This window comes from Henckelia pumila, chromosome 4, assembly GCF_033568475.1.
Source record: "Henckelia pumila isolate YLH828 chromosome 4, ASM3356847v2, whole genome shotgun sequence".
In the NCBI taxonomy this organism is placed as follows: Eukaryota; Viridiplantae; Streptophyta; class Magnoliopsida; order Lamiales; family Gesneriaceae; genus Henckelia; species Henckelia pumila.
Genome location: NC_133123.1, coordinates 10132281 through 10149565, shown reverse-complemented (window position 1 = coordinate 10149565; position 17285 = coordinate 10132281). Strand labels below are relative to the sequence as shown.

Sequence of the window (17285 nt, the reverse complement as noted above, 5' to 3'; positions counted from 1 at the left end):
GATTGGTTGACTGCAGAAAGTGGTGAATACATCTAAAAAATGCAACAATCACCCCTTAATTATTTTAGTGGATATATAAAAATTATAAAGTAACTAAACAATAATAATTTGTTGATTATAAATAATAATTTAAATATTCAAATAAATATTAATCAGATTGATTAAAAATGTATGCACTGGAATAGTCCGAGTGTGCATACAAATATAAGGGAAAATTGCAAATTTAGTCCTGTATGTTTGTCACTTTGCGATTTTGGTCCTTTATGTTTTCACATTTCAGTTTTAGTCCTGTATGTTTCGATTTTTGGCAATTTCGGTCCTTTTTCTTCGAAAATGCTGACGTGGCACTGTACACGTCAGCTCCACATCAGCATTGAATTGGTGCCACGTCAGCGCCACATCGGAAAAAGGACTAAAATTGCCAAAAAAATAAAGATAGCGGACTAAAACTGCAATCTGAAAATATAAAGGACCAAAATCGCAAAGTGACAAACATACAGGACCAAAAAAGCAATTTTCCCCAAATATAATTGATAAATGAAAAAATCCCTCTATATCCCCGCCTAAAAAATCTCAAACCCCACATTTTTCTCTTTCCCCACAGAATTCCCATTATTTTCGCTCAAATTTATCAAAAATTTGAGAAAGCAACGGCAGCAATGGAAGAAGTGAAATCCGACCAGCAGCCGCTCACAACCCCCACCGGCGACGCCGGTCAAAATGGTGGCGCCTCCCCCAAAGGTGGTTTCTTCGGTGGGATTTTCCAGAAGGGGCGGCCGAAGCTCCGATTGACGTCGGAGTATGATAGCGAGACCTCTGTCTTCCTTAATAAGGTGTCGTGCAGGCTGCTGGATAATTTAGCCAAATTGAAGCTGTCGTTTCACAACAACAGCAAAGGGGAAGTTTCGGATCCTCAAGTCACCTTTGCTTCGAAATTCTTTTCGTTGCACTACGATGTGGAAGAGAATGATGCGCTGCTCAAGGCATCATTCGAAATTGCTCCTGGACTACAGTTCAAAGCTGACCACTCAGTCAAGGTATTCGTCAATTTGCTTCAAAAGAATGTGTTGACCCTTTTTTCCCTAGTTCATTCTCAGTGACTTTCGAATTCTTGTGTGTTAATATTCTATAATTACGAGCATTTGAGTTACGTGAACTGTGGAGGAACAAAATAATCAATTCTTTGACTCGTAGAGAGGCAAGCTGTGTCAACATCATGTCATCCTGGTTGCTGAAATTTGTTTCAACTCAATATAATAAACGTGGATGTGACAATGGTTATGATTAACATCTAGTTAATAGCTTATCACCGACCACTATCTCATTTAGGGCGCATTCCACAAATGTGTTAAGATTGCATTAGGATCTGGATTGAAGGTTTCCAATCCACGTATTATATCTTATTTGGCTCAAAATTATAACGACCGAGTCGAAATCCCTTGTGTTGTACACAGACACACACACATTCAGTATTGCATATATATTTATGAACATTCAGTATTGTTGGCTGCGGGAACATCTAATTATAACTCGTGTGTTTTTTTTACGAATGTAGAGATAGAAGAACATCTGATGATTTGGTTTGATTCTCACAAACTTTTCAGGCAGTAATGAGTATTGGATTGTATCAATACTACTACTTTGTATAATAATGTTGTATTGGATTTTATCATCATTTAACTTTAAAAGTGATGTTTGTTTCATTTTTGTAAATTGGATGTGGTCAATTGCTTTGTATGAGTTAATGAACTATAATACTCACATAAGAGATGCAAATAATTTAGTTTACATGTGTATAATTGTCTGATTGCTATAGAAAAAACTAACTAATCTTTTTTTATTAGTTATGACTGTTTTGTCTCCATGTTGTTGCTGAATCAAGATTGAAATTTTATGTACTCTTAAGTTTCTGTAAAGTTACAGTTCCAAAGTACATGGCGACCATGGAGGGCGTACTCATCTTAGCCATTGTGTGTGTGTGTTTTTTCGAGTATATGGTATTGAAAGAAATTTATCTATGGCATAAAGTTTGAAGAGCAGTTTTGATGTTTTTTTTATTGTTTACCATCAAGGTTCCACTTAAGTATTTCTGTCAAGTATTCTGATTAAATGTTTTATATCAGTTGCATTAGCAACATTTGAAGGGTAAATTTGCTTTGCTAAACCCAGTGCTCATCATGTAAATAGCTAACTTTTTTGTTTTATCTTTTAGTTTTTTCCTGCAGATAAATAGATTTTAAAAACTTGCTCAATTACATGGAAGAGTTATTTTTAGTGGATTTAGTCGTGTATATGTGTGTGGAAGAGCAGTATCAAAACAGCTGCAGAATAAATGGTCGTGTTGTTTGAGGAGCAAACAATTCATTTGCTTGTTTGATTGTCATTTTCGTTTTAATTTTTGAACGTGATGCCTTCCATTCTGTTTTCCTCTCTGTACTTATGAATTACTTTTAGGATTGTCAAGGAGAGGTTGCAATGATTGCAGATCTTGCGGGGCCAGACTACAAATTTAAATTGTCATCTGCTGTACCATCAATTGGAAAGGTAAGAATCTTTCATGATCATTGTTTAAATTTTGCTTTTTGAAATTGTATCCAATTTCTTGGAAACTTGTGAGCTTATGGTAATGTGAAATCTATATGACATGCTTTTCTTCTCAACTTCAACTTTGGTATTATTTATAAAGCAAATGGAAGTGCTTGACATTAAAAGTTTTCGTGAATGATTTAATTACTGTGGCTGCAGCCAAGGGCATCGCTTTTATTTCCTCTTGGCGAAGTTATTTTTGAGGAGAAAGTTGAGGAAGAAGAAGATCAGAAGAAAGCTTTAGCAGTGAGTGGGTTTGTCAAGAGTCATGTTCTGAATGGATTGTGTACTGCTCTATACAGTGAGGACAGTTTGAATTTAAGATATGCATTCAAGGTAGTTTCGTTCAGACTTCCTATTGAAAATTGACTTGTTTTCCCCCAATTTGAGTTTAATCGATTTTGTCAAAGGTTCATTAGTGGAGTTTTTCATTCTTAGGACGAGCAACTGACATTCGTTCCAAGCATTTCTCTACCCTCGAACGTGTTGTCATGTGCATTTAAGCGGAGATTCAGTCCTTCTGACAAGTTAAGGTAAAGTTTCTGTGTCTCATTCCCCTCAAACCCTTTACCGTTTGGCCCTCGAGCCAATCTTAGAAACTGTAAAACCTGGCTAAATCTGAGTTATATAACAAATGGTCGTGCTACGCTTGTGCTAAGTAAAAATTCTGAAAATCCCTTAGATGTCATGGAAAAATCTTGTTTAGGCAGTGGCTGTTTGTAGAGCCTGATGTGGAATTCCATTTTGTGTCTGAGGATATCACTTTAATCACACCATCTTGAAACCTTTATCATCATGCGAATTGAAATAAACGTTGGAATATTTAGATGGCGGGCTTGATGCTCGCAGTGACTGTACTTGATGAAGATTATCATCAACATCTTTCTCTTGTGACTCTGAGTTTCTTTTGATGAAAGACACCCGCAGTTACCTTGGTGGCTCGAAACCTCACCTAAGCATTCTTCAATGGACTGTGTCTTTCTTGAGAAATTTACAGATTTGTCTTTGATAGCCGACAGTTCCGCCTCAAAGTTCAAACCCATCTATCTGAACTTTATCCTAGTGCAGAACTTCACCCAGAAGATTGTGGTCTAGTACCATTCTACCCTCCAAAATGAAAGAACGGAAGAACTAAGAAAATAATCGAGTTGATGAGTACCCTTGCAAGCATAGTTTTTTTAACAGTTAGGGAGTTATAACAGAAGCTAAAATGATAATAGCGTACTGTCTAGGGACCAGGGAGCTACTCAAAAGAAAACATACACCAGTGTTAAGAATAGGAATTCTTTTGCTGATTTTGAGATTTTCACAATTGCTTCTAATAGCTCATCTGATCAAGAACCTGAGCTACTCGAACTCAATTTATTTTCAAAATGTTGAGTCCATTTTAAGTTTGAACAGAGCATCAATTGTTTACCAAATTTACTAAAAAAAATTTGCTAACCTGATTCTAACATCTCCGACTTCAAATTCAAGCCACTATTGTTGAAATTATTGCCATAGTGTTTTTTGTTAATATGTTTTACGTATCATATATAGCAAGGTTTTTGGAAACTGACGTAGTTTTTCTATGGTTTGCGAGCAACCCCAAAAACTGTAGTAGTTATGATTTTTATTGGTTTATGTCGTCAGCTACTTGTACTTCTTTGACTCAAACAATTGGAGCGTGGTCTATAAACACACAGTTGGGAAGGATTACAAATTCAAAGCCGGATATGATTCTGAACCGCGGCTTGGTTGGGCATCTCTTTGGGTAAGTTTATTTGCTTTTATTTTCCAGATAATTGATAACTACATGGTTGCTAGTGGTTTATTTATAACTTTACTTACCGACTCATCATATGTTCAATGTACACACTTAAAAGGGTGGCTACAGAAGTAATGGATAACCTAGTCCCTCGTAAAGCTTGATTAGCACGCCAACTGTGGTGTCCGCATCTCAAATATGTGTTAGGGTTCTTTTATCTTCACTTCCACTCCTGGTCATCTTTGTTATTCCCTAGGTTGCTGTCACACAACCAAAACCTTGACTGGAAATAAAAATATAGAGGACGAATACTTTTTTGTTGTAATAAAAGTTACAACTAATTGGTACCCTGCAACTCAATTAAATTATATGTTTCAATTTCGCTGACTATTCGGTTTATGCCAGAACATTTGACTGGATCCCCCACTCTCTGCCACTGACTTCATGCCAAATGCCAGGACAATTATTTTTTTAGATTTCTACCAGTAGTTCTAATCGCACGAATAACTGCAAGCTTGCTAAATTGCTTACTCTGGTGTGCATCAGGTTGTGGATAAACTTACGTTGGATTAAAAGCAGTGTGTTTATTTGTCTCATGCCATATTGTAAGATGTATTTTAGACAACATGTATCATATATTTGTGTGTGATTTCTCTAAACATCTGTGTGAGAGATCAGCAAAAAAATATTACTGGTATTGTTGTACCTGTTATAAAAACATTTCTCATTTCAGTGCATCAAGCCATTTTAAGTTCAATCTTCCGCAAACAGATAACATATACTGGGTGAATGTTGGATTATTTTATGCTACACCGGAGTATTTCTCTCCCTTGAATTATCAACACATATGTCAACTTCCATAAAATGTAAGGGACCCACATGATCTAATGTTATTGGAATAGGGGGAGAAATTCTTCCGGTGTAGCGTAGACTAACCCGTGAATGTTGTTTTTGTCATCTTTAGAAACTTAATTCGTTTAACACTGCTGCCATTATTTATACGAATTAAGGAAACTATGTTTGATGTTTAATGCGTGGCAATTCAGTTTGGAGATCAAGATGGCAAAGCCAAGTCAGCACCCATGAAGTTGAAAGTGCAGATCATGCTCCAAGTTCCTCAAGATGATATAAATTCGTCGGCATTAATGTTCTGTGTGAAGAAGAGATGGGACATATGATACGCTGGATTCTCGTGGCTGATCCAAGTAATCTTCTGTCTCCAGGACTTGCTTGTTAGTAAAATAGCTTGTTGTTATGAATTTCGTCGATCTACTTCCCTTCTCAGTTCAAATTCTCAGTCACTTGCTTATCTAATGCCCCCAGTTACCAATTATTTTATCGGATGCTCCCACTCCTATTTGTTTGTTATTGTTACTGCCATAAAATTTCTATCAAAGATCATAAAGCCGTAAAGCAATTGCTTATATTTAAATATGGAAATTTCGATTCAGAATTATTTCCGGAAAAACATATCAAACTTTGATTTGATAAGTTTCCGGTGTAAAAAAATTGTAAGACGATTTTTTAATTGTCAAGACTGAATTTTAGAGTGTTTTTCTAATAAAATTCCTGGTTTGTTTCCAAAAAGAAAAAAAAAAAAAAAAGGGGGGGGGGGGGGTCTAAAGTGGATGTTGGTCCCATGTATTATGCATGCATACAAGGACATCATGATTTAGATTTATTGAATTATCTGATGATATAACACAGATACGTACAAAAGATTTATGTCACCAGAAAATGTTTGGTTGATAAAATACATGCTTTTTTTTATTTGACGGTGTGAAGTGGGTTGGGAATGGGGATGCAGACACAAGAAAACAACCTCTGAAAGAGGCAAGTCGTGTATGAATCTGGCCAGCACAGTGCCAATAATTAAGACACCATCATTTACAAGGCAAACTCTTTACCCATACAGAACCCCACCGTTACATTTATTATTAAACCCTATTCAATATACTTCCATTTTTTTTAAAAAAAAAATTATATATATTTGCTCATTTTCTCTAAACTTTTTTTCCCTTTTTGAATATTTTCTTATATAATCTAACAACTATCCTCGTCATTTTCTCTTGATCTTGATGTTAAGTGGTCGATGAAGCACAAATTATGGTGAAGTTTTTTTTTTTCGAAATATACTGTGAGCACGATTGACTTTAGTATAAATTATAACAAAAATTATTATTCTCACGTGAATATGTAATTTGATGATAAATGCAAATTTTGAAACCCACAAATTTCATTTAAGTGTGTAATTGTTTGAAATCAATCAATGCATCTGACAGAATTATATTTCCTCACCGTACTCCATTCCACTGCCTTGGATTTAAATTCACCTAGTAAAATTATTTATGAAGGCTTAAATGACAGCCAAAACAAGCCACAGGATGCGTTAATATACTTATTACTAAATTAATTAATTTAATTTATGATAAATTAGGAAACATAAATCTGCCGAGAAAAAAGAATAATATTAAAAGAATTTAGTATCCAAACGGCTATTCATCAATCATCACCAACAATGGCGTTTTGCCCACCTCACCTGTATTTACACTCGTTTTAAATGTCAAGTATTGCCCCGGACAATCAATAACTGAGAACAAAGGCAACCTATGCATGCCAACACTTTAGGGAATTAGTTAGCTTTTAACGAAGAATCGATGTTTCAAGTTTGAAACGAGATCTAAAGTTTGAAGTCTAATCTTTTGCACATCTTCAATATATGTTGCACTAGTCGTGATAATTATCGTTGGATCTCATGTTCATTTATTTTGGGATCCAGCACTCTATGTTACATCTCGATATTGATCATTTTAGCTTGTAGTCAAATCCCGATTGGATCATTGCTTCATCAAATATTTGAACATGGTGTCATTTTCGTCGGGCAGATTCTATACCTTCATCGTCGAAACTGTCCCACGGTTGTTACCCGCAGGCAGCCGGTGGGGAACGCCTTTGCCGTTGGGTTGGATGCATCGCTTGTCTTGCATTAATGTTAGATATTGACATGGATAGCTATGGACCTTACTTGATACAGTTTCTTGAAATACAGATCATAATTCTTCAAAGTACAAACATTATTTGTCACACCAAACGGTCATAATGATGCTCAAGATAATAATAATAATAATAATAGAGAAATATGAACCAAACATTTGTTTAATTATAATAATAAGTGGGTGGGGATAGGGGGGAGGGGTGTTGAATGTTGTTGATGTTTTAATAGTCTTCCCATTCAAGCAAAGTTGGTTGAATTAAAAGGCCAAAAAAGCCATTGAGTACAAGACTGGCCAACTTTCCTGCCTACTGCCTTCCATCAGCATGATATTAATATTTTAACTCTCAAATCATCATTAGTCATCATGATTGAGTAGAATTATTCAAAATCCAATCAATAAATCAAAATTAATTAATCTTTTAAAAACTGGATGATATCTGAGCAAATACAGTCTTTTAGCAGGCATTGTAATATGTAGGCGCACCTAACTCTCTGCTGTTGTGTGAATGATCAAGAATCATCTTTATCATTATTATTATTATTTTTCGATTTTTCTTTTTCTTTTTCTTTTTGGTAATCTGATTTCCATTATTTACATTTAATATTGATGAAGAAAGAAAATGAGATTATAAAAACACAAAAGATTAAAGGTGGGCAGGGAGAAAAGTAAATAAAGTTGCAATCTTTTGCAAGCAAGAATCTGATTCAAAGTTGAACAATAAAAACACGCACTGGGGCACACAGAGAGATTGTTGAGGGTTGGCCAAGCTCCCAACCAAACAGAGTCTTAGAAAAAGCTAATATGACGGGAAGATTTGTGAAATTGTACACTTTGAAAGAGTCTGGCTAGTGGGCTAGAGAGATAAAGTCTTGTTTGTGTATGTGAGTATAGTCGGAGAGAGAAAGGGAGAGGGAGAGTGTCTGCATAGTTTTTCTTGCTGCAGCTTTCTTGAAGACTCTCTCCTGAAAGTTGCAGAGATAGTTAAGGTGATTAATCATTTTTTAGGGAATTTTAGGCACATGATTTCTTGGGATTAGCATGTTTTTTTAAGCTTTTTTTTTTTTTTTTCTTTTCTCTGAGCAAAAATTTGTGTTTTTCCTACTTATTATGGGATTTTAAATTCTGGGTTAAATTTTTTTCCCTTTCTTTTACTGAGTTTGTGCGAGTTTCAAAGTTTTTACTTGCAGATCAGTGTAAATTTTTGTGAATTTCGTCTTTAAGGTTGGTGTCGGCTGTGGGGTTGAAATTTTTGTACATATCTGATAGTTATTTTGTTTCATTTCTAGTTTGATAATCTAGCTTTAAGTAACATGGAGATTATTCCTTGATCTTTAACGGTTCAGTTTTTTTAGTTTTGTTTTCTTCATGCTTGTGTCCTAAGCTCAATCCAGAAGATTAACTGTTCTTTGTAATTTATAATCAATTTTTCAATTGAATTTGTCGGCACAGTTCTGTCGATTTTATTTGTTTCTCTCTGTGGGATCCTAAAATTTCATGTTATTTGGCTTGAATTTGGCAAGAAACATGATTCCCCAGCATTACTATTTAGAATTGTTGAAGATGTCGTCCTTCCAAGTATACCTGTCATCTGTTGCATATGAAAATTTGTTATGTAATTTTTCAGTTTTTGCAGCAATTTCTTTTTTCTTTTATTTTATTTGGAGATCACGAATTGGGACACTTGGCATGGATTTAGCAAGAAATATAATCCCCTTTACTACCCTTTGCCTTTTGAGATCTTGAAAATTTTCATTTCAAATCTAATGAAATTTTGGTTCCAAGTTACCCAACATAATAGAAGAAGAAGTTGGTAAGTTTTGAAAATCAGGTATTTAAAATATACATCGTTGGTGGAGGATGTTCTTGTTGACTTGCAACTAATTCATCTTATGTCTGATATGGTGATTAGTGCCAAATATTATGTTTTCAAGAATATTAATAGTGATGCATAGCTTTACTACAAAGTAGACTTCCTTGAATACCAACACCACAAAGATGGCGTATGCATAAAATATTTGTATTTGAATACATGGAATTTGGCTAAACATTTTGGCTGGCCGTTCGATTTTCTTCAGGAGGAGAGAGTAATGCTGAGAGCATGGGAAAGAAGGGAAGCTGGTTTTCAGCCATCAAAAGGGTTTTCTCACATAATTCTAAGGAGAAGTTAACTGATGTAAGATATTCTTGCAACTTCAGTGATTGTTAAGGTTGTATCCTATCAGGGGTGTGGAGTGTGTCGATCTATGTCCCCCCAAAACAAGCAAGTCGCTCACATGAGTCCATGTGATTCTCGCCGTCAAGCGTGTGAATTTTTAGTTGTAAATGCGAAAGGCAGAATATAATTTTACTCTAAACTCCATTGTACCCTTCTATTTATGTCGAGGTTGCTGCTCAAGTGCTCATAGTCGTAGATTTATGGGTTGAGAAGCAAAATCTTCCAATTTTGACTTGACATTGTATTTTTGCACCCCCTCCAATTATGGCAAGATCCATTTGAAACACTATCCTTAGGGTCCTGCCTCCGGCCTGCTGTTAGTAATTCTTTACTGAGATTCAGAAGAATGAAGTGTTTATGTTTAGCTTTCATATTATTAGGTTTAATTAGGACCTCCTTTGATAATATTGTATTTATGGGCACAGCTTCTGTTAATTTCCTTCATCCCTACTCAATGGATAGCAGCACCGGTACTCTGCCTTCTGGATATGTTTAGCCCTCGACTATTATTTTTTCCCCTCAGAAGCCTAATAGTTGTTTCTTTCTTTCTCATAATCAAATTTATGCCTATCTCCACATCCCAATAGAAATTTCGTGTAATTTATATATCATTCAATCTCATGCAAGAATTTATTTTTTTAATGGGAGTCAAGTTTCAATCTCTCATCACACTCCACCTTCAGTATTAGTCTAGTTGCACTATACTCCATAGGGGCTTTTTGTATGGGATTTCAGCGGCATTTGGCCTACGATTTCCTGCCTTTGTGTTTGGTTCACGAATATCATAATAGATCTAATTAGCTACTTGTACCACCCTCAATTATGGAGCTTGTACATTTGTCCAGGGATCAGATAAGAAAAGCACCAAGGAAAAGAAGAAAGGTAAAGGCATTCTAAGGCATGGTGAGACAAAATCATTCATTCCTTTGTTCAGGGAACCGAGTAGTATTGAGAAAATATTAGGGGAAGCAGATCAGTTGTTTATCAGGCATCCTACATCTTCTGAACTGCCAAAGCCTCCTCCACCCGTTGCACTTGGAAGGCCGAAGTCCCCTAGGATCCTTTCACCTCGAACTACTTCTCATCAAGCATTGTCCCCTAAGACTAGTCCCCCACGAGTTTTTTCTCCAAAGGTCTCATCTCCAAAGGTTCAATCTCCAAGGGCTGTCTCTTCCAAGGTCGCACCAGCAAGAGCTGTTACTTCAAGGGCTACTTCTTCAAAGGTTCCTCCTCCTAAGGTAAATCAAATCCGGAAAGATACTAGCCATGCGCGGAGGCCGGAACCAACCGAAAGAGACAAGCATCTTTCAGCCGCTAAGATCCAGGCAGCATATAGAGGATACCTGGTAATCTTATTACTCAATACCAGTGTATAGTGTTTTATAAAAACATTTGCATAATCCATGATTCATCCGTGTGCATGGATTTCCATACCTTGTCGTATGAGCATTATATTTAAAGTACCGTGACTTTGATAAAACCTGTGTTTGTTTTGGACGTTGATCCAGGCATAGATAATCTGATCCTGTTCTCACGATTGACTGTTTCTAGAATTGAGGCTGCATAATTGTTTTGCTGTTCTCACAATACTCACACCTTTCATATCTTGATTCTTAAGCATACTTTGTGGCTAATGTATTGTGATATTTTAAAATTCAAAGGCAAGGAGGAGTTTTAGAGCTTTGAGAGGTTTAGTGAGGCTTCAGGGGGTGGTGAGAGGCCAGAATGTGAAGAGACAGACAATGAATGCGATGAAACAAATGCAACTTTTGGTTAGGGTTCAAACACAAATTCATTCACGAAGGATCCAGATGTTGGAAAACCAGGCACTCCAACACCAAGCTTACAAGGACGATAAGGAAGCGGCAAGTACCCTAAGCAAATGGACCTTGAAACAACAAGTAAGTTAATGTTGTCTAATGTATTTGTGAAATCAGTATCTTCTCAAATGCTTAAACACTTGCCATCATCTGCTTTAATTGACAGTGGGATCAATGTTTCTCTGATCTGAAAGATGATATTTGTGTTGTTTTAGTTTGAGGGCGGCCGTAATGAAGATTGGGATGATAGTGTGCTAACTAAAGAGGAAGTCGAAGTGAGGTCGCAGAGAAAGGTGGAGGCAGTCATGAAAAGAGAGAGGGCCATGGCCTATGCATATTCTAACCAGGTATCGCCAAACTTCCCTATTTACGGTTATGTGTGTCCTGATTATACTTGGACCTTGGTGTCTTTCATGAGGATGAGCGTGCATGTTGACGAGTAACATTTCAACTTTCCTTCCCCTCTAGATCACATTTCAGCAAGACCACGTTTTATCGATGGGAATTCCATGTTTTATGAATATATTGAAATCAAGTCGGAACTATTATTTTACTCATTTTTACCATCTCTCATTAAATCTCCTTGTATATTTACAGTTGTGGAAAGCTAATCCGAAATCGACTCAAAGTCCTCTGAACATCCGATCAAACGGATATCCCTGGTGGTGGAACTGGTTAGAACGGCAGCTCCCTGCGTCGGGCAATTCTCAGAACCAAGCAACTCCGAAAACCCTTTCTTTTACCCCGCCAAGGCCTATTTCTGATTACAGAGCGAGCCCTCAACTTCTTGGTAGAAACTATCAAGAAACTCTCACGCCAAGATCATCAAGATCGGCAATCCCTGTTAGAGCGAAACAGTTTCAGACACCAGGTCGAACACCTCCACAGGCAACGGGTATCAAGTACTCTAAACCGCGATCAAGCGCAGCTAATTCTGCTTATGACATCCCGTTAAAAGATGACGATAGCTTGATCAGTTGCCCTCCGTTTTCTGTTCCGAATTACATGACACCCACAGTATCAGCAAAGGCAAAAGTGAGAGCAAATAGCAATCCCAAGGATAGATCGGTTCCCGTGACTCCTGGTAACGACTCCAAGAGACGGTTTTCTTTTCCTTTGACACCGAACATCGGCTCTTTCAAGTGGAATAAAGGGTTTAACGACGATGCTGCTTCTCAAAGGGTGGCGGAAAAACACCAGCCTTCGCATTTGTTAGGAGACGCCATTAGCGTGGATTCGACTGTCTCTATGCCAGCTACAGTTGGGCGAAAGCCCTTTAACAGATTTGTGTGATCTTGATTTCTTCTGCATGCTGATTGTTTTTTAACCTTTGTATTGAGCTTTCTGAGAATGTTTTTGATTTCTACACTTTGTTGGATGTAAGAATGAATTATATGTCGGTTGCAGCGTACTGATGTAATAATGGGGAAAAAAAAAGGAAAAAAAAAAACTGGAGGAGTTGGGTTGGTTTGATTAATGTTAGATGATTCATATGATTGGAATTCTTACCAGATTTTCAAGCTTGTTCTGCATTTTGAGTAAGTTAAGGCTTTAAGCAAGTCCATCTTACATGTATGCTTTGCATGTCTCTGAAAATATCATATTCTAAGAATTATTTTAATATTTCCTAATTCAAGTATTTTCAAAAGTATAAATAATAATCTTTTCAAAAAATAAATAAATAATACGTTTAAATTTAACATTTTATAGTTATTGTGTCTGAAAATATCATATTTTAAGAATTATTTCAATATTCCCAAATTTAAATATTTTCAAAATAAATAATCTTTTCAAAATAAATAAATAAATAAAACGTTTACATTTATCATTATATAGTTATGTAATTGTGATTTAGTGTGCGTACTAATAATAAATTAAACATAAAAATTTTTGTAAGATAGTCTTATGGATTATGTCATGTTATAAGATATGTATTCTGAATTCTGAACCAAACAACAACAATAGCGCAACAATAATGAACTAGTTGAGGCGAGAAAATCTCTCTATCCGCAAGACAAAAATTGTCTGTTATCAGTGTTCAACGTTGGCGGCAATCATCTTTAAGATACAACGACTCACGATCGTGATAGCAGCACTACAAATACCACGAACTTCATCGAACGAAAATAAGCGAAACTTTATTTGAGAGAGGGGAGAATTAGCAGAAAACAAAAATCTGATGTATATACGTTATCAGATGTTCCAGATCCGTTTTTCTGCGTTATATCAATCATATATAGCATAAGACTCCAACTAACACGTCTTATGACCTAAGGATGCAACCCATGACAGAAAAAGCCCAAAAAGAGTCGTGATTTTTCGGAATACAGGCGGCGCGCTCGAGCGGTAAAATTTTACCGCTCTGGCGGCCAACTTTAGCCAACCTTTCTGTCTCGCAGATGGAGTGCTGCACTTGAACGGTAATATTTGTCAGCTCAGGCGCAAACAATAAAATAATAATAAATATTATTTTAACTAAATTTTATCCAAAAAGAATAATTGGATCATAAAACCCCACATCACCGCGCTAGCCGTGCGCGTGTTTGTTGCATCGATTAGCATCTTGCCCCTTTATAAAACATCCGGTGTCCTAAGGGCCCAATCTCATAATCCAAAGTTGGATTATATAAGGTGAAAAATACATTGGAGTTGTTTCAATGTGGGACAAGTCTTTTTCTCTTTCCCTCCAATTCATTCACCAAAATTCAAATAAGTCTTTCAAACACATTTCAACTACAATTCATTCAATATTTTTTCAACATCTCATTCGATTCTACTCATGAAAAATATTTTTTATATATTAATTGTGTTATTTTTCACTCCCTATGTGAACCGAATCGATCCTTCTCACAAAGACATACCATTGATTAAATTTGCAACTTTAGATTTATTTTGTTGTATAATATGTCAGATTTTTAGGAAATGATAAATATAATTTATTGAGCTACCATTTTTTTTATTTTTTATTTGTCTCGGAGATGTCGGGGGTGATTCTTTAATATTTGTCGATTCGTGATACATGATATGTGGTATAGTATTAAACTTAAATATAAATATAATATTATGTATGGTAATTTTCAAATAAAATATAATTAGATTCGAATAATTTATTCCCGGTTACCTGTATTTGAATTTTTTTATTCGTTATTTTCAAAGATATATGCAGTAAATAAACAATAAAAAACAAATGGTGTTATAAATTTAATAATGATGAAAGAGAGATGAGAAGAGAATAGAGAGAAACGTGAATTTCGAAAATGACTAGGAACTGTTTTTCATAACTGAGAACTCCTATTTATAGGGTACAATTACGAGATACAAATATGTAGATAGATAAGATTGAGATATCTATCTTAACCAAAAATCTATCTTGATAATCATCTATATTCAAAATCATATAATAACACTCCCTTAGATGATTATTTCCGTTTGTCAACATGGTTGTTTGGGAACTTTATGCAAACTCAAGTGTTGCTTCGTTAAAACCTTGTCAGTAAAACCCAGTGGGATAAAAACCTGAGCGAAGGAAAAAAAGTACAACAATTGATATTTCTTTTTGGATGTTTTTTGAAGACGGATGTGCCTCGTTAAAACCTTACTAGAAAAATCCAATGAGATAAAAATCCAATGAAGAAAAAATAGTACGGCATCTTTTTGCTTCTTGTTGACTGCCTCATCAAAAACTTGATTATGAAATACCACTTGGGAAAAATCATAAAAAAGTTATAAGAATTACTCCCCCTGTTGCAAGCATCAGTTGAAATCTTTAAGTCGTTGCCCGATATTGAATCATTTTTTCTCAAAGTTTGATATCGGCAATGCCCATATGAAAAGATTCGCCACATTATTTTCGATTGATGCTTATATAAAGTACTTCAGGACTAAAGATCTTTTGATCATTTAAATGACCAAACATTCATTAATGGATATAATATATCCATATAAATATATTTTAGTACTTTGTTGTGTATTATGACTAATTAACATATATTCCTTTTGGAAAATGTCGGATCTATGACTCAAAAGAAAACTTCATATATTGCAAGTTTTCATCTCATGTTTATATTTCAAATACATGACAGCTTTAGTAAACTCTTCTGAAGTACGAAGCCGATTGTATAACATGTGTTTGGATTATTATTATTTTTATTCAATTTATTGACTTATGTAGCTTTATCGAAAATATAGTCATTGAGGTTGAATCTAATTTGATTTGACACTTAAAATCTTTCAGAGATTTTTCGAATCATATAAATACGTGGTCAACACAACCATGACAATATAACATTGGCTTCTCATAGTAAACTTCAAGTCTTTATAAAAAACTTCATGCTACAAGAGGTATTTACAGTTTATGATATTCACATCCCTTTGTCGTACGAAAATGAAAACTCATTGATATCATACTGAGATTTCATAAGTATTCTTAGAGAATAATGTTATCTTTATTTTATTTGATCGATCCTTTTTCAAATCACTTCTTCTGGAGTTTTTGATCCTTTTGTTTCTTATATATTTTTCTCTCAAGATACATTATATTTGAACTAATTGGTCGACCAAGCTTCTGGCGTATTTTAGAGTTACTTGCAAGTGAGATGGCCCTACAGGGACATCGATATCATAATTTTCATATACATGAACCTCTTCTGGGGTTTTACTATTATTTATGTCATGATCTCTTCAAGACGACCAACCTCCTTAATTTGACATTTTAGTTATTTTTCCATTCTTTTGAGTAGGAGTTATTGATTTAGATTTAAAACCAATTAGAAAGCGAGAAAACAAAAATTTTTCAACTGAAACAATTACAATAGCTAATATATCGCATTACATCAGACAAATGTATTTTAAAACTAAACTCTGAACATCAGGTTCAATATTATAGTTTAAAGACAATACATTCTCATTGATATACATTTAGCTTCTATGTTCCTCCCCCTCAATGTTGGAAAACATTGTTTAATTTAAGCAGCAATTGAGAAATCGCGTCATAAAAATCTCATTGTTATTGATTCGAAATAATGAATCATAAGAATCAAAGTATTTCCAACATGTCTTCAGTCTCTTCGGGAGATTTCTTGTACTGCATTTAACGCACAATCAATAACTTTTAACCCATAAAACTTGGCTCAAAGTCAAAAATTAATAATATTGAGTTGGCAAAATATTTACAATATTTGCTGCAGGCAACATATCACACCCCAAAATATGACGCATTATTTTCAAAATCTATGGTCTATTAGTTGATTGAATGCATTTGATAATTAATCAACTAAACCATTTTTACTGATTGTATATTCTGGAAATTATTCTCAGTAAATATCTTCGCAAACATCAGGTTGCGAGTCGTGAACACACGTTTATAATTACTTTTCATTCCAGAAAATATAGGGATTCGGTCCCAATTGAACTATTAATAGTTATACTATTAACACATAAGAATTCTTGAATTAATAGTTTTGCTAGCTCAATGGTACCAGGAATCATAAAACTTTGTATTTAAGTCTGTGGTACAAAGTTCGATTCTTGGGGAGGGCAAAAACTCCCCACCAGGGAGAGAAGACCATGAATGCAAGAATGGCTGGGCCAGCCCAATCCATTACAAAAAAGGGCACCCTTTTTTTTAATGGACTGGGCTGGCCCAAACATTCTTGCACTCAAGGTCTTCTTCCCCCTGGTGGAGCTAGCTCAATGGTATCAGGAATCATAAAACTTTGTATTTAAGCCTGGGGTACAAGGTTCGATTTCTGGAGAGGGCAAAAACTCCCCACCAGGGGGAGAAGACCATGTGTGCAAGAATGGCTGGACCAGCCCAGTCCATTACAAAAATGATTCCTGGTACCATTGAGCTAGCTTTATGTAATGGACCGGGCCTCTCTGCTGCCTAGCCATTTTGCTACACATGGCCTTCTTCCCCCTGA

At 35.4% G+C, this 17285-nt stretch overlaps 2 protein-coding genes across 2 annotated transcripts; both read left to right on the top strand.

The window, feature by feature from the left end:
* The first annotated feature begins 554 nt into the window (after positions 1–554).
* Positions 555–5765, top strand: LOC140865877 (outer envelope pore protein 37, chloroplastic). The gene is made up of 6 exons (XM_073270705.1): positions 555–1037; positions 2455–2544; positions 2746–2922; positions 3025–3119; positions 4219–4339; positions 5380–5765. The coding sequence occupies exons 1-6, from the start codon at positions 660–662 to the stop codon at positions 5509–5511; spliced, it is 993 nt and encodes a 330-aa protein (XP_073126806.1). The 5' UTR covers positions 555–659; the 3' UTR covers positions 5512–5765.
* Positions 5766–7698: 1933 nt separating this feature from the next.
* LOC140863614 (protein IQ-DOMAIN 13-like) lies at positions 7699–12923 on the top strand. Its single transcript, XM_073267152.1, has 6 exons — positions 7699–8315; positions 9405–9502; positions 10390–10890; positions 11206–11445; positions 11580–11711; positions 11962–12923. The coding sequence occupies exons 2-6, from the start codon at positions 9428–9430 to the stop codon at positions 12655–12657; spliced, it is 1644 nt and encodes a 547-aa protein (XP_073123253.1). The 5' UTR covers positions 7699–8315; positions 9405–9427; the 3' UTR covers positions 12658–12923.
* Positions 12924–17285: the final 4362 nt, after the last annotated feature.

Bases quoted from the DNA above. Each gene is read 5' to 3' on its own strand.
- LOC140865877 (XM_073270705.1), top strand. From the start codon at position 660: ATGGAAGAAGTGAAATCCGACCAGCAGCCGCTCACAACCCCCACCGGC. The intron at 1,038-2,454 runs GTATTCGTCAAT...AATTACTTTTAG, and splicing joins AAGCTGACCACTCAGTCAAG to GATTGTCAAGGAGAGGTTGC. The intron at 3,120-4,218 runs GTAAAGTTTCTG...TTATGTCGTCAG, and splicing joins AGTCCTTCTGACAAGTTAAG to CTACTTGTACTTCTTTGACT.
- LOC140863614 (XM_073267152.1), top strand. From the start codon at position 9,428: ATGGGAAAGAAGGGAAGCTGGTTTTCAGCCATCAAAAGGGTTTTCTCA. The intron at 9,503-10,389 runs GTAAGATATTCT...ACATTTGTCCAG, and splicing joins CTAAGGAGAAGTTAACTGAT to GGATCAGATAAGAAAAGCAC. The intron at 11,712-11,961 runs GTATCGCCAAAC...GTATATTTACAG, and splicing joins CCTATGCATATTCTAACCAG to TTGTGGAAAGCTAATCCGAA.